The 24209-nt window shown below is 39.7% G+C and overlaps 4 protein-coding genes across 5 annotated transcripts; all 4 read right to left on the bottom strand.

Annotated features, from left to right (window-relative positions):
* Positions 1–61: 61 nt before the first annotated feature.
* On the bottom strand, positions 62–5219 carry cav3 (caveolin 3). Its single transcript, XM_070841443.1, has 2 exons — positions 4988–5219; positions 62–3355 (listed from the first exon to the last, which is right to left on the bottom strand). The coding sequence occupies exons 1-2, from the start codon at positions 5102–5104 to the stop codon at positions 3014–3016; spliced, it is 459 nt and encodes a 152-aa protein (XP_070697544.1). The 5' UTR covers positions 5105–5219; the 3' UTR covers positions 62–3013.
* A 3140-nt stretch (positions 5220–8359) lies between these two features.
* LOC139207258 (caveolin-2-like) lies at positions 8360–9816 on the bottom strand. The gene is made up of 3 exons (XM_070836931.1): positions 9664–9816; positions 8689–8876; positions 8360–8525 (listed from the first exon to the last, which is right to left on the bottom strand). Exons 1-3 carry the CDS (start codon positions 9814–9816, stop codon positions 8360–8362), a joined length of 507 nt encoding a protein of 168 aa, XP_070693032.1.
* A 4973-nt stretch (positions 9817–14789) lies between these two features.
* gpr61l (G protein-coupled receptor 61-like) lies at positions 14790–16118 on the bottom strand. The gene is given in 1 exon segment (XM_070836920.1): positions 14790–16118. A coding segment is annotated over 1 exon segment (1329 nt).
* A 2724-nt stretch (positions 16119–18842) lies between these two features.
* parp3 (poly (ADP-ribose) polymerase family, member 3) lies at positions 18843–23476 on the bottom strand. 2 transcript variants are annotated; one of them, XM_070844299.1, is made up of 11 exons: positions 23384–23476; positions 22871–23078; positions 22635–22760; positions 22133–22312; positions 21805–21943; positions 21083–21306; positions 20831–20986; positions 20633–20719; positions 20369–20546; positions 20124–20267; positions 18843–19896 (listed from the first exon to the last, which is right to left on the bottom strand). In XM_070844299.1, the coding sequence occupies exons 2-11, from the start codon at positions 23048–23050 to the stop codon at positions 19730–19732; spliced, it is 1581 nt and encodes a 526-aa protein (XP_070700400.1). In that variant the 5' UTR covers positions 23051–23078; positions 23384–23476; the 3' UTR covers positions 18843–19729. The 2 variants fall into 2 exon arrangements, with proteins under 2 accessions (XP_070700400.1, XP_070700406.1); XM_070844305.1 differs by having other exon boundaries at positions 22871–23067; positions 23384–23470.
* Between the last annotated feature and the right edge of the window lie 733 nt (positions 23477–24209).

The following is a 24209-nucleotide window of genomic DNA, read 5'->3' as shown; positions in this document are numbered from 1 at the left end:
CCTCTTGGCCTGAGGCTTGCCGTTCAAGCCCCAAACGAAAAAAACAACAACAGAAGTCTTAATCTTTTTATTTACTGTGCTTTACTGTGGAAATTGGAATTGTGAAATAGAAAAATGTACAGAATATTATTAAGGTTCAGACAGTGTACAACATAACCATGGACCAAGCTGAGCAATCAACTGAATCTTTCTGTTTGTTTGTTTTTACATGTTTCTTGTTTTAAATGTACAGGATATATTTACATGTTTGCAGCGCAGATAGAGGAGAAGAGAACGATTTTGATGAGCACTGTCAAGCTTGACCAACAGATGAGTGAGCTTGACCAATGAGTGTGTTGTTGTTACCAGCAAAGCTTATGGATCCTGCTTATGTGTGTTATGATGAGATTGGTCACCTATTATAAATATTGTATGGTGTTGTTCACTTTGTTACATTTGGATTGCATACTTGTAAACCGTTACTTGAGATATTGTTAGATGTGAGATTATTGCTGTCACTGGTAAGGATTTTAACAAAGCTTAAAAAATAAAGAACGAAAGCAGGAACAATGCACTGATGACTATTATTTACACCTAGCTGATACTCATTAGCACTGCTTTTCCCTCCTGAAATGACTAAAGAAATCCTTGGCAAGCTTGCTGGAAATGTTCTAGAGGGATGTTTGTCCACGCTGAATCAATAACATCACTTCCTCCAAATTTTTGGCAGAACATCCTGTTCACCTCAGCCCCTCAGTGCATTATTGGGCTCAAGACTGTGCAGGCTACTGGAGTAAACTAAAGTGACTGGAGGTATATTGAGACAACAGGTGCTGCGTGACAAGGTGCATTATCCTGCAGGAAGAGACAACAAAGGCAAACTGTGGCCATGAATTCACTCTTGCACTTTGTTGAAAAGCGAATTAAGTCTGAGGCTGTTGTTTTGTCAGTTGAGTTATATACATTCATTGGCAATGTTTCAAGTAGGTCGTATGAGCCATCTTTGTTTACAGCACATCAAATATCATAGCAAATAATGAGGAGTAAGCTGAGTCAAAGCAAAATATGTATAATAAGTAACAATCCAACACAATATATCTGCAATAAATATTACCTTAATGAAGCTTATTGATTTAGCTTTTAACTCAATTATTCAGGTCATTCTGATATTTCGTCTCTCTCCCATCTTACATTGTATCTACAGTATAATGTAACAAAGGACAACACCACAAGATTAATTAATGAAGTGCCAAAATTATACATTTGAAGTAATAATTAACTTGAAAAAATGTAATCTTCAAATGTATAAGTTTGGCACTATAATATAACTTTATAGTTATATTTAAGGGGAGTGTACTTTCCCTGTAGACCACATCTAAGACCTCTGCTATGAATTTCACGATAAAAGATTGAGTCATCTCTCCATCGAGATGACAATTGTGACAGGCAGTTAATTTGTACGAGTTGTCTGTAATTGTATGCGTTTAACTAATCATGTGCAAATGCCAAAAAGAAAGAAAGAAAAATAAACAAATCCATTACTAAAATCATGAAGAACTGCGCTTGTGGACAATTTGTTGTATTCTGGTTGCATCAAACGTATTCATGTATTCTACATATTCGCTGTCTTTGCGTTGTTTGGGCTAATAAATCACGCTTGCTTATGAATTACACTGGTTGATAACCTTCATTGATCAGAATAGTGCTTTATCACAGTGTGCTGTTTCTGCTTATATAAACTCTAATTCTGCATTTTCTATCACAATGAAGGAGTAAAAGCTACACGCTGAGGTTATGAACAAAGAAGGGTGTGGTGACACTGAATCATCAATAATGGATCTCAGACACAGACTCGAAGCATGTAGATGATACACAACAGGAAGCTGTACTGGGTTATCAGGTTGACTTGAGTTATTGAAAACACTGAAAACACGGTGAAGCTGTTTGATGAATCTTAAAAATGTATTTCTTAAGCATCTCAGAATGACTTGAAATAATACACATAATATACTTTCAACCAAACACTGAAGCAGTGGTGCAATTTGCTTATCATAAAGACAGTTTCATCAATAGTGAAATGTCTTTAGATTAGTTTCAGCCCATGTATAATTTGCCTTTATATGCTACAGGTGCACAATAGCAGCAAAGGTATTATACTTTTCCACATAATCAAAATAACACAGTGAAACATTAGAATGGGTCTCATAGAGAGGTTTTTACTTTACTCCATCAGTAGCCACGTCCATATTTGTTAGACATACTTGACTGAAATATGCAGACAAGTGGGTTTAGTATTCCTCTCATCAGGCTTCGTTAAAAGGGTGTAGATTATCTGCATGGTTGGATCCAAACATATTTCTTACGTCTGCAAGTCTCTGTTACTCACTGTGGAGTCGTCACAAATTGAGATTTCAGAATACATTTTTTGAATGCATAAAGAAATCAGACAAAATAATTATGCAAAGAAAACATTCTTAATTACTTTCTTTTTGTTGTTTGTTCCAATAAGGCTGCGTGAATGATTGTCAAATTCATTTCTATCAATGCAAAGTCAAGCAATACCAGACACAGCAACATACAGCATCAAAATAACTTTGAAGAATGGCCAAAAGTAAAGCATACATGCAGCATTGTCCACAGGTGCAGCAGTGTCCAGGAGTTCATTTCATTTGTTGTGAATGACTATTGTCTGAGCTTTGTGTGATACAAATAAATGAGGGCAGACAGATCCTCCTCACGGCAGACTGCCCTCCTCTCCCTCGGTGAGGAGGCCTGAGCCCTCCTGGAGTGCCAGAGCTGTCACGAACCCATGCTGCCTGCTGCAGCTGTCACAGAGCTTCTGGTGGCAAAAGGCACACCGGGCATGTCAGGACTCAGAGCTGAGAGCGTGAGGGTGGGAGGGTGGGGAACAGCATGTTATGGAGCGAGGAGTAGGGGTATCGGGGAGTAAGCAAGATGCCTGGACTGATCTTCTGGTGTATAAAAAGATACCACACTTCATCCGATGATACTACAAACACTACTGTGTAAGTTCCTAGACTTCTTTGCGCAGTGCAACGCGCACACTGCTGAAGATCTTGCCCAGGGCTTCGAAGAAGGGATCGCAGAAGGTCTGGATGCACAGGGAGTAGATGCGGCTGATGCACTGCGACTCAATCAGGCAGCTCTTGATGCAGGGGACCACAGCCCAGATGTGGCAGAAGGAGATGCATGCGAACAGGAAGCCCCAGAGCAGAGCAACTGGGATACCGAAGATGGCAGACAAGATCCGGTAGCACCAGTACTTGGACACAGTGAAGGTGGTGTAGCTGAGCTTCCACACTCCATCCAGGCTGTGTGTGCCATCGGGCTCTGCTATTACATCCTCAAACTCCACCTAATAGGAAATTTAAGAGAGGCTTTCATTAATACACATCCCTGAGTGCACACAGCTTTTATCCATCTCCCTCCACCAGACATCTGAGGGCTCCAAGTAATATGCACATGCTGATGTTAAGTATAAAGATTATGCTTGTGAAAGCTGCTGAGTGTTAGGGTCAAATTTATGCAGAGAAACCCATTATCTGTTGCACTTCCAAAAAAAAAAGTTATGGAATGGCTTTCAGTGCTGAGTCCAAATCATTCTAAAAGATCACATTTTCAAACACATTTTTAAGTAACCAAAATTTGCCTCATATAAAATGCATGAGAGCAACTGCACAATGGGACAGTTTGTTTTTCAGTTTTCAATATGTGCCATCCCGTCTTTTGGACGCTGTAGCATTCTACTCTCAGACTCAGCTATAACATTTTAATTGGCAGTCTGTAATAAAGGCAGGCAAATACATCGCATATTTAAAACCTTCTTCCTGTCTTCTTTTCTTTTCTTTTCTTTTCTTCCAGACCACTGGATAGGATCAATATGGGAAATAACAAGTCACAGTCCATTTCCCGTAGAGATAGCAGCCTGAGATCATCTTCTGAATGAATGGCTGGACATGTACTGTTTTATATTTTGTCTGCATTGTCTGGTCCCTTGAGGGTTGAGTCAAATTCAGCAAAAGAACAAGTAGTGTTCTATAGACACAAAGATGGACACCCATATCATCTTAGGCTGAGCTCACTGTTTGTGGACACTGATAAAAGAATTGTATTCATGTTACATGCTTGTCTTGTGCTATTTAGAGCATCAGCAAGTTACTACAGACTGACTGATGGGATTTTGTGTTGTTAATTGTGATACCTTTTTATATTTTCACTAATTGGTTTGTTTTATGCAAGATGTTTCGTGTACTAGTTGGATCCAAATGTTTTATCTGTTAGTGTCAATAAAATAACTAACTAATTAACTGTTCCAGGGCTGCTAAATCAGATTATACAGAAAATAAGAATTCTAATTAGGGATACTCATTGACTTGATATTGCTGATCCACTTTATTTTTATTGTAAGGCAAAGAAATAAGAATCAGAAATGTTAGCAGAGTGTGATTAGAAATGTAAGTGCTAATTTATCACTCACTGTAACTCCTGAATCAGTGTACTGGGAGTAAGGATTAATCCTTATCTCTTTTCCTGACGTGTGAAAACAGACATAAGTAAACACATAAATAATTCCAAACTGAGTCATTCGAGCATTAAACATATGCTTAACTCTTATCTCACAATTTATCACTTTCATTGACCATGTTTGGACTCCTTCCAGTCATCTGAATGTATATTTGGTCCTGTCGTCACACAAAATAGTTTGTGCTAATAACATGGCAACAATCGCAGCATAAACAGTAGTCAACCCGGTGTATCAGTTTCACACTCTTCTACCCCATTCCCAAAATAAACTCTATGTTCTGCAGAGGCAACAGGAATAGCTCTTGGGCTATTTAAGGGCTTCCAAGACAGTATAATATCCTGTTCTCCTCTCTTTTCTCCCACTAACCAATTTATTCATTTTCTCCACATGCTTTCACACATGCCAAGACAGGAGTTACATTTTTAATCCTTTCTGTGACACATGTCTCCATGCTGCACAAACCTTCACCACGTCCTCGTTGATCTGCTTGGGGTCTCTGTTAATCAGATCAATCTCTTTGGTGTGGCTGTCCTTCACAATCTTCTCCTCGTTGGTGTTGTACTGGTACTGATCCGCCATGGTGGGGCTGCGGGTCCTGGACGGGCCGGAGACAGAGAGAGAAAACCTTCCTAGATCAAACGCTTCAGTTCACTTCTGAACCCCTGTATCACCACTGTGACGCTCCCTCTGGCATGCCAGTGGACAGCTGCCGTAGACGTCCCAGTAAAAATGGAGGCCTGACCCACACCCTGTACACACATAGACACCCCCCTACACACACACAGAGAAACTGCACACACACACACACACACACGCACAATGTAATGCACACAGACAGAAAAGGCATGCCTTAAAGGAGAACCCAGGGTTGTGTCACATTTCACACAGGGTTGTGGGGCTAACTGGGCAGGGTTTGCACTGTGGCATGAACTTCCACCACAGAGTGAGGCAGCGAGCACAAACATACCCTCCTGCACTGGCTGTAGCTGAGCGAAAGGGTCTTGTTCAGAAGGAGGAATATAATATATGTTAAAATACACTTTTTCTGAAGCAAAAAAGCTCTACTGTACCTCTACCCTACACTTGAATCAGCATGCTGTAGAGGAGTAATACTGTTCTGCTGGGTTTAATTTATCAAAATATTTATATTTATTTTATTGTTTAGTTTAATTGCCTTGCATGCTACATGTATTTTCAAAATGCAAATGTTTCTTTGTAAACACAATGCTACAAAACATGTACATACATGCACATGTCTTATCAGTACGAAACAGAATTCACACAAGGTCGGTCCTAGTGCCTCTTATATCAGACATTTCTGATTTTAGTGAGAGTCTTTGATGAAGGCTACAAGCCCAAACGTGTTGTTCTGACAATAAATTGTTCCGTACAATACATGTGTTGCCGGAGTTTTGACCTCTTCTGATTATAGCGAGGCCCACTAAAATTCAATAGCTCTCAAAATAAAACTCTGATCCAATCTTCCTTAAGCTGTGCAGTTGTTGCTATCAGTCACAGCTTTCTATATCAGCAAGTTGCATAAACAAACTCCAAAAGAAGGTGGAACAGGAGGAGGCGTGTAGGAAAATTGGTACAAGGTCTCATAGCACCCCCAGCTTTTATTTATCTCAGTCAGTGGGGCGTAAGAACAGTACAGGAAGTGTGACTTCAGAGCAAGGATTGGCATTCCTTGCACTGGTCCCCTGGTTGCAGAGACAGGGAAGAGGAGAGAGGGCTGGAAAGGGATCACTGCGCATGTGATCGGGAGCCAACCCAATTAGAGGAGTATTCTTGGCGTGGCAATGGAGAGAGTAGAGGCCAGCTAGGCATGGAGGCAGGGGGACAGAAATAGCTCAGCCGAGAGTCATGGTGGGCATACCTCTGCCCCTATGGGTGTTGATCCAATCAGCAGAGAAAGCATTGGCTCCTGTCTTTCATTGAATGCAGACAGACAGGGCTCTCAGACCTATATTTAGAGTCATATAGAATGTAATGGCAAGAGTGGGTATCATCTTCCTTTAAAATGAACAGTGCTGTGTGTATTGAAAATGCTTTTTATTATGTGTTATTTTCTGCAAATGAAAGAAACCCCTCCTTATTTTGGAAAGCGCAATTATTTGCTTTCTTTGCCAGACGTAGATTTTAGAAAATTGATACCACTCTCGTGTCTGTCAGTAAGAGATGATGCTATAAAGCGAGCAGCCAGCTGCTGGCTCAGCTTAGCATAAAAAATGGAAATATAACAAATTATGTATTGTTTGTTTAGTCCACAAAAAATTAGAAAAAGTGTGTGAAAAATTACTGCACCTGGCCAAGAAATAGTCATACCAATTTCCAGTCTTTAAGTTAAGCTAAGCTAAGCTAACCAGCTGCAGGCTGTAGCTTCGAATTCATCATACAGAGTGGTATCAATCATCTCATCTAATTCTAAAGTAAAATAAGCATGGTTCCCAAAATGTCAAACTATTCCTATTAGTAAATGCCTCATCTGTGCATGATCAGAATGAATATTGTTGATAGCCAATACGCTTGTCATTCTTTAATACTCTAAAAATCAAAGTAATGTGAATAATTCAGTAACATAATGCATCATTTTATCGTCATGCCCGCTTGATTTGCTTCAATTTTTCACTTTAATGTCTGTGAAAAGTGCCACGTACTGTAACTAGATATATCGGTGAGGAATCCAGTGATGCAACTGCAAGACCTGTAACTCTACACCTAGTTGGACAATGTAATCAAGCTTCACAACTAATCTACCTCATTCTGAGAGATGGACGGCATCACGGGATGCTAAAGTGGATCCTTCCTCCATTTCGGCTCTGCTTTGCTCTGTTCATTTAATCTCTCTCTTACTGTCTCGGTGTGGATTACAATCAGCACAACTCACTGATTTACATGATGTCCAATAAAATAATTATGCCACTTTTCACACATTTTACATTTATCTTATTTAGATTCATATCTATGTACCAAAACACTTGCTGATGTTCGCCTTGGGGTCCCCAAAGACCTTATTTTCAAAAAAAAAATGTTGGTGACATCTGCAAAAATGGTTTGCACTGTATGCTTGCTGTTTTGACACCAGATCTGACCTGAATGTTAAGATGCTTTTGTGTTGCTTTGTTATTTCTGCACACCAAAAAAAACTGATTCCCTATCAGACTATCATTGTGGCGGTGCTGTAATGACCAACACTGAGTACACTTTTTACCCAGGGTTGTTTCTAACCCACTGTGTTATTTTTTGTGTCCGAATGATAAACTTCATCAAGTGACATCTTTTACATAATGCAATGTATGTTAATACAAACTGTTACAGTCCCTCACTAATGTGGGATACAACATATTTCAACTCAATTCAACCAAAAAATTCAACCTTATCTCAATACAAAATACAATGTCCTTAACAGCGAAACATTTATTGAAATTCATAAATGTGATTTAATTGAACTGATTTACAATGTCATTACACTAATATCAATATCATTAATGTCATTATTTACCCTTTCTCAAAGATATAAGGTTAAGTTGCTCAAAACTCTTTTGTAACTTGCTATTTTTGTAATGCATAATTTTTGTACCAATTTACCCCACATATTCTATCAACACATGCTTGATCAGGTTGTGGCTTACAGTCATACAGTCATAAGCATCATACATCAACATCATTACAAAGGGGACATATGTCAGCAGGCCAAATATGATGACAGGTGAGCAAAAATACAAAATAATCAAAGACAGATTATTCAGATTAAAGTTTGCCTCTAAGGAATTAGTATGCAATCTGTTACCACTTGATTGTTTTAGTGTATCTTCTGTTTTATTCAAGCATTTACACACAATGTGTTCCTCTATCTGTAAGATGGATGGTGATCTGACCACAGCACTTTCCAATACTGGTAAAGAAGGGGCTGATGAGAATGTTCAGTATGCTGCCCCACACAGTCTGGACCCAGTGCATGTTGATGAGAAGCAGCTGCACACAGGGCATGATCAACCTGGAGAGATACAGGGAAGTGGGGAAAAGAAAGCTCATCTTATTGATAAGAAATAGAAATCCTTCCACACTCCTAAAGAAATGATGCTTATTTACCCAAAAATCATTTAGCAGCTCATCCCTGCCAGCAAGTCTACCTCATCTCAGTGTAATAGCAGTCCTACCAGATGTGGAGGCAGCTCAGCACAGCGAAGAGGAGCCCTGCTGCCAGTGAGATCGGCACTGCCAGAAGGAGGGTGGTGACGCGGTAGCACCACAGTCTGGACACCTCAAACAGGGCGTGACTACACAGCCACACTTTATCAAAGCTCCGCACCGAGGGAGGCTCTGCAATCACATCCTCAAACGTGACCTTAAGACAGACACACAAACATTGTATAGGACATGTCCCCTTTGTAACGATGTTGATGAATGACATTGTATAGGATGTCTAGAGCCAGTTTATCCCACATGTGTAGAATATAACACTTAGAACTGTGGCGAAACATTTGGCAAGCAAAGTTAGAGTGGTGGGTAATGCACAAAAATGTACTGCAAAGTTTTTAATTGCAAACAATGTTTTCATTATTTGTACTGTGATGTGTCGTGTAGGAAAAAATAGAACTCTATGTATGGTCATGTCCACTTGAGGTCAGTGTTATGCAGCATATTGATATTTATCACATGTGGGTCTTATATTACAGTCTTATAAGATAAGATAAGATAAGATAAGCCTTTATTTATCCCACAATGGGGATATTACCTGCAAACAAAAAATAAAAGTCATTGGTCTGGATACAGTCTTTTACGTTCTTTTACTTTTACTTACAACACACTTCTCAAACTAAGCTTTTATTTGTACACTGCATTTGTCCTCATGATCATCTCAAAATAATTACAATTGAGCGCTAAAACCTCACGTGGATTTCTGCTTCAATTCAGCTTTGCACCGTCAGTGATACAGCTGGTTCAGTAGAGACAGGAGGAGTGGTATGCAAGGCACGTGCAGTGGGTTTGTTTAGTTTACTGACCTGTCAACTTCTGTGTTTCTCCAGACAGATATGATACCCCTGAGCTTGTGGCCTGTGTTGTGTGTTCTGTGTGAAGGTTTATATGTGTTTTATGTTGATTAAATCCCTGTGACGGTGCACATTTGTTACCTTAAGACCCTTGTTGACTCCTTTGGGATCCCTGTCGTGGATCAGAGGCCTTGTGTCATTGTGAGTGGAATTCAGATCTTCAGATTGTACATCCACTTCGATTTCCACCACATCCCCTGCTGGTCTCTTGTCTTTTAATCTCCGGTCCTCCATTTCCACTAAGTCGAGCTGCGTCTCGGCTTGGCTGACTGCTGTGGTCATGTCAGTGGAAATATGGAGGATGAGTAGGGCGTAGCAGAAGGATGGCTTACCACTCTAACCTCCGCAGGACAGTCACTGACACCCAGGTGGAACATAGTGGGCTGCTGACTTTCTTGCTCCTTGTTGAGGAATGCCTTTAATGGCTTTTAAAGGCCTGTCTTTAGCGGCATCTTCCATGTGAAGCATTACATGGAAAGTCTCATTTAGACCTGCATGACAAATGTCCAATGGCTAATAGCAAAAAAACAGCCCTTGCTTCCTCCCAGTATATTGAAATAGTGGTGAGGAACAGTTGTAGTATTTTGGCACTGTAATGATTATACATCTCTTCTCATCATGAAGGCAGTTTCGGTCCATTAAGGACAGACTTTTCTGCACTTCCGCAGCTTCTTGCTGAGAGCTCTCTTCCCAATTGCCCCATCCCAGCTGGATTTTCACTCCTCCAATGACACTGACTCTGACCACAGAAACTTTCTGTAATCCGACCCGTGTGTTACTGCAGAGTGTGATACTACACACTTTACACCTCATCATTATCTAGTGCAGTTCATATAACGGTTTGCACACTGTAGACAGTTTGTAGCTAAAGTAAAACCTCTCTAGACTCCTCACAGTTCCCTCAGGAACTAAATGCTCCACAGAGTATGTAACTACAGGCTTTCATGCAATCATTTTACACAAACAACTCAATATCCTGTAAGTACCTCTCCTAGTATACGTAAGAACACATGCAAAGGCATTTATATTTGTTCTAATATACACTGGGGTAAAAATGAGTGCATGTATCAGAATATGTATACAGAGCACATGGCAGACAAAATGCTGAGGCACTAATTGGACACAGGTAATTAAAATGAATTTATTTAGGAATATGAACACCACATTCATATCAAGTAATCCGATGAATCTTATCCACCATTAATTGATTTTTGGTCACTCTGAGTTATAATAATATAAAATGTATATGAACTTGTTGGCAACCAGTTGCTTATTTACATATCCAGCAGAAACAACATTAGCAAAATTAGCATTTATTTGTAGTTTGTTTCTGGCCACCTGATGATAGTGTGTAATTCACTCTCAGCTCCATTTTGCTCTTCATCAACTCCTGATGGAAAAATATGGTTCTATAGCTGCTAAATGTTCCTCTTTTTTCATTATTCAATAACTAACTTTGTGTGTTGTTGGTGCTGAGCAAGTAATGTACAGTGGGTTAGAGCTTTTTACCAGGAAACGGTTGCCTGTTGACGCTATGAGAGCGGAGAGAGTATATCAAAATACGAACTACTCCTCTGACATAAAAGTAGTCATGTGATCTACTGTTATTATAGGAATATTTTAATTTAATTTAAGTGTATAATTCAGGTCTTTATCATTCCAGCTGCTTTTCTCTTTGATTATGTATTTTGTTAATCAAATTACAGCAAGCCAAATGACACAAAGTGAACCTTGGACTTCAGGGGCTCCTCAAGGTCTCAAGTTGCCTGCTTTATCCAGCCTTGTACATCTTTTTTGGTGCATATAGACAACTTTCTGTCACAACGCTGTCCTTCACTATGCAGCCATGGAGTCACACAGAAAACCTGTGCAATGCCTTCTTACTTGGTCAACAACTGAACCTTCACATTTTCCTCTATAATTGAATTCAGAAAAAATGTATCTGGCCGTATACACAGCATATTTCATTCATCTCTAGTTTATAGACTGTGCTTGTTAACGCAATATTTATTTTCACTGATCACAGACATTCCACATACAGACAGTAATCTGACTCCAATATCTCTACATTCAGACATCATTCACATTTTTGAAAAAAGCATGACCAGACATTTGGCAGACAACACGTATCTCGCAGTGTGTTGAAAATTCCTAGAAGCCTTCTTTTCAGAGATGTCCAAACAAAGAGGAGGGAGGGGAATTCACTGGTGTATAGCGCACTCTGTTGGCCATGGTTTATCTTTGTGGTTTAAAAATAAACAAAAAAACATAATTTTCTTGGTACTTGCACTAATACCAAAGTGGCTTGTGTTCCCAATCACAGCAATGCTGCAGTGATAGTGTAGTGGAGACAGGGTCAGATTAGCAGGTGATTAATGGTGTGTGCATGTCTGGAAACCATGGCGATGAAGAACCACCCAGTATTGTGTTGTGATTGTGCCTGACGTCTCTGCAAAAATAAAACATCAAGTGTTCTCAGATCATGCCACTGCATGCTGTCTGACAAGGTTTACTGAACCAGCAGAAGACGAATGTAAACACTACATTTGTAGTGTTCATACTGGTGGTTTGGCGAAATATAAAAATCTGCCTACTTTTCATGGTGATACAATTTTGTTACTCTGACAGATTAACTGCTGCTAGCACTGACGATGAAGCTTTAATGTGAAGTGGTATTGTAAAATATATATATATTTAAAACTCCTTAAAAATCATAAATGTCGAAGAGTCCGTAGGTCACAGGTTCAGATAAAGTGGATGCTGGTCAATAAGATTATCTTCTGGCATAACCTGACTAACAACAAGAGTCTCTTTTGTTTTTTTCCATGTAATGTTCCTTAATCCATCTGTTCACTCCTAATTATATTTCAAACAAGCAGGCATTTACTGACTGGATACACCTCACGACCTCATGACTTGCCTTTTCTTTTCTTGCCAACTGCAAAAGACATCAAAGTGTGCTGCCATGCATGAGCCTTGTCTGTTTTGTCTTTCAGCAGTTTATCCCCGATTAGGCTTTGATATCTTTAACTTTGGACTGAGTGCTCTTTCCTTTGCAGCTATTCGGGCTGATGAGCTTAGAATACTTGTGTAGCAACACTGCACAGAAAAACATCAGAAATATCAGTGATCTTTGCTCCTACTGTCTTCTCTGATATCATCATCATACTGTGTATATACTGTGTCAGGTCCTAAACATGAGGAATTAAATTTCCAGGCTGAGATGCTGCTATTTTCTACTTACCCACATGGAACATCATTAAATTTGTAATCAAGGTGCTGAGCTGCAACAGTCACACCTGTCCATCCAGATGTTTCTGGTACGTGTACATGTCTTTCTAATCTGTTTTAATTAAAAATAATTTCAGATTTCAGGTTGAAAATGCACATCTCTGAATGTTGTGAATAGTGGTGTGATGGATAGTGATTGAAAGGCCCTTCTGATATATGAGGTCATCCTGAACATCTCCTAATTTGCATTTGTATGAGATTTATGAATGCTGTATCTAGATCCAGTTGATATTTTGATGTAACCCTATTGTTGTTATTGTATGGACACAAGGGTTTATGAAATTCAAATTTCAGCATGCACATTTCTTACCCTATGTTGTCAGCAGCTGTCATGCCCTGAATTATGTGGGACCAGATGAATAATGTAAAATTTGTCCTTCTGGTGTCATATTTACCTCAAAGTATTAAATACACAATCACAGTTATGTAAGTGGTGTATACTCCAGTTAGTGACCGCCATACAGCAAAATGGTGTTCACTGTTATTTGCTGTAACCACACTATTCTTCTTTATTCGTCTTTTCCTCTGTTTGTGAAAGACTAATACAAACAGCAGAGGCCATAAAATAGCACTTTGTTACCACTCTCGGAGCATTATCAATGCCATGTAATGATTGCCATTGTAAATTCACTATCTCCGCCTCACCGTACACATATCACTATTATAGCAGTCCATATTCGCAGGCACTTGTGTTACCTTCCCCTCAGCCTCTACTCACATGTTAATGAGTCTCTGTCTGAACTTATAGTCTGTGTGAAATCTGTATGCATGTGAAAAAACAGACATGAACCTGAATTAGTAGCCTCCAGTCAGGATCTAAAGCTGAAGGATAAATCCAGCAGAAAGGTGCTCATTGCTATGTGAGTCACAGGCTCGCTCAATTTCCATGACAACGTGGGCAGATGACATTCTCCGTCTATCAGCATATCTGCTGCACGCAGGAACTCTGAGGTATTGTCCCTCAGATTTATGAGAGCGCCTTGCACTGTGGAGAACACCGTGTTCGTGCTCTGTTATTCTTTAGATATTAAGGACCACCACTTGGCAACATTTACATCCAATATTTTAAAGTTCAACAAAGTCAGTGGCCAGTATAACATTTGAATATACATATTGTTACTGACATGAAAAATGATACAGTGGAACCAACTCATTCTCATATGGAATACAAAGTGTTCCTAATTAAATACAATACAACATTTAAATATCCATTCAGTCATGACCTCGTTATTGTAGTTACACTCCAATCTTAGAAACATATAAAACATATCTGGATACGTCATTAAAATGAGCCAATTTGTAATATATAGAATGGAAAATATTCACAGGGAACATTCAAAACTATTTCAATATTTCATGTTACAGTGCATCCATAGCACCTTGACCTAAAATGAGAAAGCCTACTTGCATTAGACAATCAAAGGCACGGGAAATTTAAGATGTATGTAGAGGATAGGTACATAGTTTTTCAAGTTTACCTTAAAACAGTACTGACATGTCCATTCGCACACTGGAAGAATGATGGGTTGCTGTAATTGTCCCTCTAGTTTATACTGGCAGCAAAGAGATTCTTTCTTAAAGAAATTTCAATATAAGTGATGGGAAACAAAAACCACAGTCATTGTTCTATGCGCCTTAAATCCAGTTGAAAACAAGCAGACTGAGTCATCCAAATCAAGTGGGGATTTTTGCACAGAACAATGATGGATTTTGTTCCCCATCACTTAGATTGAAAGGACAGCAAAGACATGAGGAATTATAACGGTGACAAGTAATCATTTCACTGTACATATGGGCATGTTAATATTGTTAAAATAGACTTAAAATGTGAACCTTTCCAATAGGAAAAAAATGGCCTGCAAACATAAAAAACTGACAAGGCCTATATGTTAGCACTGTAGTCCATAACTCATCAGCTAAGCGTGCTCCTCAGGTATTTGTCCAGGGATCTTTATCCCCTGGTCTGAGGTGTTTCTGGGACGGGAGCTGGCAGAGCTGGACACGGTTTCAGCTGTGCCGCTGGTTCTTTGGATGAACTGGAGGAAGTTCTCCTGAAAGGAGCCCTCATGGCTGGATGCCCCAAACTCCGCCGGCTGGGTCAAGCAGCAGCGTCGAAACTTTATCAGCTCTTCTCTGATCTGCCTGTTCAACAGTCCATAGAAGAATGGGTTAACTGCAAAGGAGGAGTATGCCAGCCAGGTGACTGCTTCCTCCAAGTCCCCAGGGCTCCTCATGGAGCCAGTCAGAGACATTTGCAGATGGAAGATGAAGTAGGGCAACCAACAAACCAAGAACTGTCCCACAATGAATACCAAAGTCATGGCAGCCTTGCCTCCGGTGAAGGCCCTCTCCGGAGATAGTCTTTGGGGCAGAGTCCGGGTGGTGGTGATCATGGTGGTCTGGCTGTTGATAGAGTCTGAGCGATCCTTAGCAGGGCTCACATTTGCCCATGTTGGCACAGCAGGGACTTGCTGCAGGGCTGCAGAACGAGCTACTTTGTACACGGCACAGTAAACAGCAAAGATAACAACTGCAGGGACCAGGAAACAGACCACACTGAAGAGCACAGCAAATACATTTCTTAGACGACTGTGGCTCGCATGGAGAGAGCAGTGAGCTGCAGCAATAGAGCTCTGATGTCCATAAGCTGGCCATCCAAACAGCGGGACCAAAGCTAAAATGACTGATTTAACCCAGATTAGGAGCATAACACCAATAGCGAGGTTGATGGTCATCCTGACTTCATAACGCATGGGGTGTACAATGTAGAAGTAACGCTCCACACTGATGGCCGTGATGGTGAGAATGGACAGGCAGATGAGGAAAACATTGAGAAAGATGTAAACTTGACACTCCAGAACAGTGAACACCACGGTGCCAAAGAACGGTGAGCTGGATATGATACCCAAAGGCATGAGGAGGATGGCACACAGCAGGTCCACTGCACAAAGGTGACACACGAAAGCAAACCTCTTCAGGTGAGGAGCTCGAGCGATGGCCACCATCACACCAGTGTTGGCCAACAAAGCAATAAGGTTAAGGGTCACCATGCAGAACAACCCAAAAAGGTCCTTGATCTGTGACTGGGAGCTTGTGACGACGGCCACATTGGCTGGAACCGTAGGATTGGGCTCCCATGGGACAGTGGTGAGATTTGCCACAGACTGATTTGGCACAGAGGCTATCATGGGACCAGTCTTGTCAGCCATTATTCATTCATAGATTTCTCCATTTGCATCTCGCATGCCTTTTTGTGTGGGTGCCCTGTGTCGAAAAGACAGAAATAGTTATCTATAAACAAAATGTTAAAGACATTTTAAGTGTATTTATCTGTCCACTAAAAAAGCAATGTTTTTTTTAAGTACTGTATGCTATCACCTCTACCCATATAGTTTGTAGGAATAGTTCAATATATATAATATGTATATAAACACTAGTCAAATAAAGCAATTACCTTGTTTTCATAAAATTTGTATTAGCCCCCTTGAGGGCCATTCTGTTCTGTTGTTAAAGATAAGAGTTGTGAGGACAATAAGCAATGACACGCATCAGTAGCCGGAGCGTTTCATTACCTGTGATCCTGGTTTTCCAGAGAGCTTTTGTTTGAGGTCCAACTGCTGTCCAATATATTTGTTTGTACATCTGTGAATTCTCCTTTTAGACACTCTTAATTGTCTTTGACCCTTGAATTATATCTAAGAAATAAGAATCCATGAGTAAAGAGTAACAAACTGATGTGTTGTGCCAGATGGCGTCATACACAGCCAAAGGACGTTTCTGAGTTAACAAAAGCTTAAGTGGACGTGAGTTGGTGATGACATGGACAAAAATTAATTGTGATATTATAAATTCATTAATACTGGAATATGCAAGTTTGTCCTTTCTGTCAGAGTGCCAAGCACTGGCAAGTTAAAAGGCAATCAAAGCTTTGGCCTGCTCCATCTTTAAAAGCTCTAAGTGCACATTTATGCACTTTAAAGACAAAGGTTTTCATCACTTTGCTTTGTCACAGTCTGCTCCAGGGAATATTAATAATCATAGTTATTCAGGTTAAATCAGTTTAAACTAATTATTTCTTTCCCCAAAAGGCCTATCTAGAAAAGTGTTTTTGAAAATTATCAATTCATGACATTCATCCTGTCTGCAGTAAGGAATGGTGTGCAGAATGTAAATATAAGACAAACCCATTTTAATTATCAATACCCTCATATCTCATTGTATGGTCATTTATTGATTGACTGTTGATTGAAATTAAATTTTGTATGGATTTCAGCATACATACAGCATACAGCATTGATCATGCATAAAATGACTTACCCATGATCCACTCTTTGTTTGTGCTACAGTTCAGACCAAACAGGTTTACCAGGTCTGACTTGACAAAGCTCCTGCAGAAATTCCACATATGTTTATGTTGGCCTAAACCAGAAGAAGTCCACCTTTATTTATTTATTTAGTAAAGGAGTCAGTTCTCCAACTAAGAATCCATGTCAACAAGTCCACTTATGTCAATGTCTGAGGTTTGCTTCTTCTCCAGCAGTCCAGACTCACATGTACATCTCCAATTAAAGAAGTGCTCAACACTGATTCCATGATTACATTAGATTGTAAATGATGCTTCCTCTCTCTCATCCAGTAACACCCTCATTCCTGTCCTGTGCTGTGTATGGCAGTGACTGTCACACATTGTATTGTGTGTGGTAGTTTTTTTTTTTCAAATAGACACACACTCCACTGTCCCATTTCTGGAGCTCAGTCTTCCCTGGGTCCTAATTTCCACCAGTTTGACAGGGATTTACCCTGATGCAGTATCTTTATTTAAGCAGTTTTATTTATTTAAATCAGGATCAACTATAACATTATGCAATACAACTGCTCCACCTACAACAAATAAGGGAGTGAGTTCTGTTGTAGAAATTAAACTAAATGTGCTACAACAAATTGCTTACTAATTTACACCCACAGGATTTTTTTTTTTACATCACAATTACCAGTGTTTGACAGTGGTCCCCTAACATTTCTATATTAATAAACCCAAAAGGCCCATCTTAATATGACTACATCCCAATACCCTACCTGAATATTTTGACTTGGTGCAAAGTATATAATATATGTTTCTTCCAAACAAAAAAAAACAAATTATCTGGGTTAATTGAACTAGAATGTCTATTTGTTCTGGCTCATAATTGTAGCTGCTTCCTTGAGCTAACTAGTGTCAAAACATGTAAAAAAGCCCCACAATCTGATTGGCAGTGTCAGAACACTTATTAGACTTGTACATTTTTATCCTAAAACCCAAGCGTCATGCAAATGTAACTAAATAGTAGTGCTTATGTTGATTATATTCTTATAGTGCAATCTGAGATCAGAATTAAAAATAGATAAATAATTCTTTCTGGGGGCTTTTCGAAGAGCCGAACATAACATCCAAAGATACTGTCAAGTCAATGTAAATCCATACAATGCCTCAGGAATCACAAACAATTTTCATTGTTGTAAAAAGGCAGCTTATATAATGCATTTTTGATTTAACTCTATGGTGATCATTTTAAATTATGTAAAAGTGCTTTAATTACTTACTCTTCTCTCAGTGTAGGTCAGAGAGCAGGATTATAGTCTGAACTCAAAATATCAAAAATGAGTGATATCAAAAACATGATTATTTGTTAATATGCATTCCCATTTTGCTTCACAGGTTGTAATTTTGAAACATTTAATAAATCTGTTTACCCTGTAGAAGTTTATTTGCATTCTTAGGACTACACTATTTAATCATTCACACACCCTCATCACCATCTTTTTCTACATGTGTTACTGCCATGCAAGTAAACCATATCGCCATAGTAAACAATGACAACCACATAACCTGCAATACTGGACAACACCTGAAATAGCAAGTAAACAAAAAGAATATAAGTCTTCAAGATCAACATCCAAGAGGAAAAACATTGCAACAAGTTAGAGGGGCACTTTAGTTTATTACCAAATCACTGGTTCAAGTAATTTCTTGGAAAAATGTGCAAAATTGTTGAGAAACTACATTTCTCAGGGAGTTGCTCATTACTGACACCATAAGGTGACATTTGTAATGTAGCTAGAAGACCAACTGGGCAAGAAATTAGCTATTCAAGCCACTCATAACTTAAGTACATGTTGCATTATTGTACATTGCAGAAGCATTTCAGAGTCCTTCTCACAGCTCAATACAATATTCGATTAATAACAGCGCTGCAATATTTTCCACAAATTGCACTTTGTACTTCTTGCCTGTAAACATATCTGTGCATAGAGTGCCATTTCTTTTTACCTCTGCTCAACCACTTAAAATTAAAAAAGGAGCATGTAACTCCAAAGAAAATCAAATATATATTTCTTTCTGAAGGACAGGTTTATATTAGTATTACCATTTTTGATTAAATAAAGCAGCATGTAAAACCACTCACAAAAGAACTGAGATGTCAAAAAGTGCACAAGGTGCAGGATGAGAGGTGAAAACAAAACAGTGCGAATATCGAGAGGCCTTTTAGACATTTAAAAAGAAAAATCAAGTAAGAATTGAAAAAGTAATCTTTTTCATCACACAGGGGAAAAGTAAATACAGTATGTCAGCACGAGTTATGTGAGATGCAGTCTATCACACTCAGGCCATTTTTTTAGTATGAAAAATATAAGGCACAAAGAAGTATGAGCCATTTACGCATCATGGTAGGAATATCTGCACAATAACTAATAATAAAGATAACAACCATTTCTATTATAAGAAAAAAGCACAGCCAAGCTTTTTAGGAAGCCCCTTTTATAGAGAGAATGAGAAACTGGTCTCTTTGAAAAGATCTGCTTCATTCCTTGAGTTGAACTAGTTAAGCTCGAGCAGGTAGCGAAGGCGACACTGGCTCTCCTTGTAGATGACATATTCACTGTTGCAGAAGGAGCTCTCTGAGAACTGGGGCTGATTTATCAGCTTGCCCTGAGGCACAGCAACCTTCTTGTCCTCCAGGGTGATGAAGATGTCTTTGGAGGGATCTGAAATCAACAAAACACAACTAGTCACAAAATGAGCCAGGTAGAATTTTGTTCAAATAACACAACCTTGAAAGTAAGATGCACATTTCTAATGTGCATGTTTCTCATAAGTTACTGCTGTGCAGCTTTGACAAAAAAAAGACATGTGGCTTTAACAATATACTTTCAGTGAACTTGAAAGATATTAAAGGTATTAAAGGATATTGACTGAGGCAGAAATATTGTACCTGGTTCCACTGATCCTCGAGCCACCACACTATCATAGCCTGCAGGGGCCTTCTTTAAGGAAGAGTCATCTTTGGTGATGGTATATTCTTTGCCGAGGGCTACCTCACTCAAAAACATCACTCCAGTATCTTTGGAGGTGCGTACTAAAAATTCATAGCACAAAAGTTAGACTATAATGATTATAATGTCTTCGAGTTTGCAATCAGTGTCATCATTCAATCCCAGTCTCTTCACTCAGCCTCACCGTAACCAGCAGACTTCGCGTTTTCGGATGCAAAATAGATGCCGCGACCAACACGGCCTCCTGAATGGGGCATTATCCTCAGACCGCTCTTCAGGATAGCTGCCACCACCGCTATGTTGGTACCATGCCACAGGAGACGGCGGTTCTCCAGACTGTCATTCTCGCTAAACCGATCTCCCTTTAATGTGCAACGTATGTGTTAGGTCACAGCACTTCAGTCTTCTGTATCACATAAAACGAGACTGACTGTAGTTTAGGTCCTACCTCCATCTCTCGATCAATTTCCCAAATGTTGACAATCTTTGGTATACGATAATTACATCCAGTCAACTTCAGGTATTTTTCTATGATCTTTAAACGAGAAAAAAAAGTTAGTATTGGTGGACAAGAGGTCATGAATGGAAGATGATCTGAGATCAGTCATCACAGTACAAGCGCTTTGTATTTACTGAACCTTATTACCTTGAATGTTGAATCTTTCTTTTCCATTAGACTGAACCTGCATTTGAGAGAATTGTAGTCCTGGTCAAGAGGGTGGGGAACTGTTTCTATCATCTCTTCCTGAGCCTTTTCAGTCTCTGACTTCAGAGTCTGGGCAAGCTCAATGTCAGCCAGCACCTTTACAGAGCATGTAAAAGAAGAGTCATTTTAGGACTGAGAAAACGTAAAAAAGACAGCTAATTCCAATATATGATCTTTAAAAAAAATACTCACCATAAGCATCTCTTTCTTCTCCTCCACAATCTCTTTGTTGTTGATAATTGGTGGTCTGGTCCGGCCAAAATTGTGTGGGATTGTAGTGAAGAACTTTGAGGAAAGCTCTTCCAGACGTGCGCTTCCACTTTTTTTGTTTATGGCTGCCTCAATTTCCTCCAACACTTGAAATCCCTTTGCAATCTGCATTTTACTGAGTTTGCCTAAAGGCATCTTCTTGATGTCTGTATAACACAGACACAAACAACCATAAATCCCAACTGGCCTACTTATAGTATGTTTGTTTTTGCTATGAAAAGGTATCTTACACAGTGTATTTTGCCTATTTTAAGGTGCACATTGTTATTTCAATTACTTTCAAATCACAAAGAAGCATATTAAACATGTTACAACAATGATCTTATTAGCAAAGCCCCAGACGCTGATCAGATACATTTAAAATGCTGAGATAATAGGTAAATTGTGTAAATGTAGACTTCACCCTTTGGTCAATCATTTACAAGTCAAATTCTGCACTATTTGATCTCCAAATTTCCAGTCAAGCTAAATATACAAAGAGTGCACAGGGACTTTCACATTAGCACCCAATTTGGCATCAACATTTAGAACAAGCACTGTAGCCCAACAGGCATGTTACAGAACAGAAATGAATGCACATTGAACTTTTGCAGACTGCACAAACTGGTCTGCTGTAAACGGTTGGTAAACAGAGACACACCCACCAAGTTTCATGCATTCCATCGCCTCCTTGAACATGTCATTGCTGAAAATTCGCTTGATGAGGTTCTGTGTAGCAACGTCAAGGGTGCAGGATAGGACATTTTTAGTGACTTTGACTGTACTTCCATCAACACTGTCCACCTGCAATATCAAAAAGTACAGCCAGTGAGATTTTGCTAAGGCTGATATTTACATTTAAAGGTTTAAAATACTTGAAAAGCCTCCAACATATTTGATGAAGTCTGTAGTGGATAGTGGTGATTGATTCTATGAGATTTGCGGTTTCATATTTAATGCTCCTTATCCCAGTGAAGTAGAAATCTGCGTTACCTTGACCTCAGCATCCTGCTCTCTGTCCACGTCGATGAGGGTGTACTTCCCAGAGTGAGACACAAAATTCAACCGGTCGCTCCAGTTGTTCTTTGTCTTGTCCTTAAACTTTTTCTCAAAGTCCTTGATGGCTTTCTCAGGCTTATCAAAATCATTAAGTTTCGATTGTCCCACTTCCCCCTGAATTTAGATCGGAGATGAGGCAATCAGGGGCAATTCGCTTTATATAACAGAATGAAACACACCAACAGGAGCCGTACGCGCTGTCAGAAGCCAGACGTTATCATCACAGTATATTAAACAACATGCTAATGATGCCATTAATTAAGATGATTAATATATTCATTAGCAAACCACTGAGACTGATTTGTCTCACCAAGTTCCTCCATATACATACAATACAACACAATAAAAATGATGCAAATGGATGCTTTTTTTTTCAGTTCAGTATTGACTTGTATTTAGAATAATGTAGTTAATAGACATCTGTTGACAAACTCACCACTCTGCCCCATCTGTTCCACGAATAATACTTGTTGTTTTCTTTAATAACTTGAATGACATAAAACTTATTATTGTTATGTCCAATGTCTGTCTGATTGAGCATGCAGTCATAGTCCTCATGTACCTGGTGGGGACAAAACAGAACAAAAAGTAAAAATGATTGCATGAAATCCAGTCAACTGCACTAATGTGAATACTGTGAGGATAGTATCATTAATTAAACATCTTTCTTACCTCTCCAGAGCTTGACAGCTCGCAGTGCTCATCCACCTTCCTGTTGCCTTTTACCTGTGGCCCTGCAGCCAGGAGGGCCTCTTTCGTAGAGGTGAAGGCATCCTTGAGCTTCGGTGTCTCCTCTTTCGCCTTCTTGCCACCTGCCTTGGCGACAGAGGCAGCTCTTCTCTTTGGTGGCATGATCCTGGCTGGGCACCCTGAAGAGAGACTTGAACAGTGTATCTGTGATCAGGACAGGACCCCTGGACAAGCTCAGACATGTCTGCACTGACCAGCTCACACACACACACTCACTGCCCGCTCATCAAAACAAATGACTGACACCCCTCTCCTAATGCATGTACTAACTGAGTAAGTACAAACCACTACCAGGCTACTGTACTCTGCCATAACTAATAGCACTACACCATTATGCAGCAGTAGTTTTTAGGTGTTTAGGAACAAGGCCGCCGCAGAGCCTCCATCCTCTCGGGTTTGTCACAAGACCTGAATGTCCCTCAGCTGGCAGCTCACCTTTATACTTTGTGCAGCGCCCGTCGGGCTGGTGACAGAGGAGAGCAGGCGGACAGACGGACAGGGTGTCCTCGCTGCTGGGGCTGTCACCGGGCTGGCTGTAGGCAGCTCTCTGGCACACACTGATTTCCAGGAAGTTAACATTCACTTTACAGTATGAGGAAGAGGCGGAGCTCGACTGTAATTCCCTGTTTTCCCCTTCTTGCTGCCGCTGGGTGGAGTCCACAGAGTCTGCAGAGGTTAGCTAGGTAACTTTTTATTATTAATTCAGTCCAAAGACGCTGTATTATTTTATTCAACATAAAAGAATCAGAAAGTAAGTATCAGAAGATGAGAGAAAATTTTGTTTTCCATTTAAGACATTAAAATAACAACTTTATTATGTTTAAGGGGCTCCACATTTCACTTTTAGTCATTCTTCCCACCTAGTGTAATGTATGTATGAGTATGTTTATTCCCAAAAGGGAAAAATATTCCATAACCTAAATCTTTTTCTTTCTACTTTCATATCACTACCACCAGTTGCAGCATACCTAACACTAAGCCCCCTAAGTGACGCCTCACCTCTAATAATAAACCTTTTGTGTAGCTTTTCTCTGTGAAATTCACAATTGTTAGTAATACAGTGGTGTTGGCAACAGTTTCCATTAAAGTCTCCTGTGTTTGATCATGACATTGATTTCTCCCTTTTAGGAAATGTTAATTAGATACTCTGTGGATTTGTCTGATGTGGATGACTCTTTACCAGGACTGCTGCCATCGGCCCTGCCATACCCACGCCCAGGTAATACTGTTGAATAAAGCTTGTTAGTCAAAAGCATCTCCT

This window comes from Pempheris klunzingeri, chromosome 2, assembly GCF_042242105.1.
Source record: "Pempheris klunzingeri isolate RE-2024b chromosome 2, fPemKlu1.hap1, whole genome shotgun sequence".
Taxonomy (NCBI): domain Eukaryota; kingdom Metazoa; phylum Chordata; class Actinopteri; order Acropomatiformes; family Pempheridae; genus Pempheris; species Pempheris klunzingeri.
Note: the sequence above shows the minus strand (reverse complement) of the source record. Positions and strands in the feature narration are given on the sequence as shown.

What these genes read in the sequence shown, in the direction of transcription:
- parp3 (XM_070844299.1), bottom strand. Translation starts at nt 23,050, where the DNA reads ATGCCACCAAAGAGAAGAGCTGCCTCTGTCGCCAAGGCAGGTGGCAAG. An exon ending in AGCTGTCAAGCTCTGGAGAG is followed by an intron (nt 22,761 to 22,870) that starts GTAAGAAAGATG and finishes TGTCCCCACCAG; the next exon opens with GTACATGAGGACTATGACTG. An exon ending in AGAAAGATTCAACATTCAAG is followed by an intron (nt 20,720 to 20,830) that starts GTAATAAGGTTC and finishes TCTCGTTTAAAG; the next exon opens with ATCATAGAAAAATACCTGAA.
- cav3 (XM_070841443.1), bottom strand. Translation starts at nt 5,104, where the DNA reads ATGGCGGATCAGTACCAGTACAACACCAACGAGGAGAAGATTGTGAAG. An exon ending in TCAACGAGGACGTGGTGAAG is followed by an intron (nt 3,356 to 4,987) that starts GTTTGTGCAGCA and finishes ATTTCCTATTAG; the next exon opens with GTGGAGTTTGAGGATGTAAT.
- LOC139207258 (XM_070836931.1), bottom strand. Translation starts at nt 9,816, where the DNA reads ATGGAGGACCGGAGATTAAAAGACAAGAGACCAGCAGGGGATGTGGTG. An exon ending in GAGTCAACAAGGGTCTTAAG is followed by an intron (nt 8,877 to 9,663) that starts GTAACAAATGTG and finishes GTCTGTCTTAAG; the next exon opens with GTCACGTTTGAGGATGTGAT. An exon ending in CTGAGCTGCCTCCACATCTG is followed by an intron (nt 8,526 to 8,688) that starts GTAGGACTGCTA and finishes GTATCTCTCCAG; the next exon opens with GTTGATCATGCCCTGTGTGC.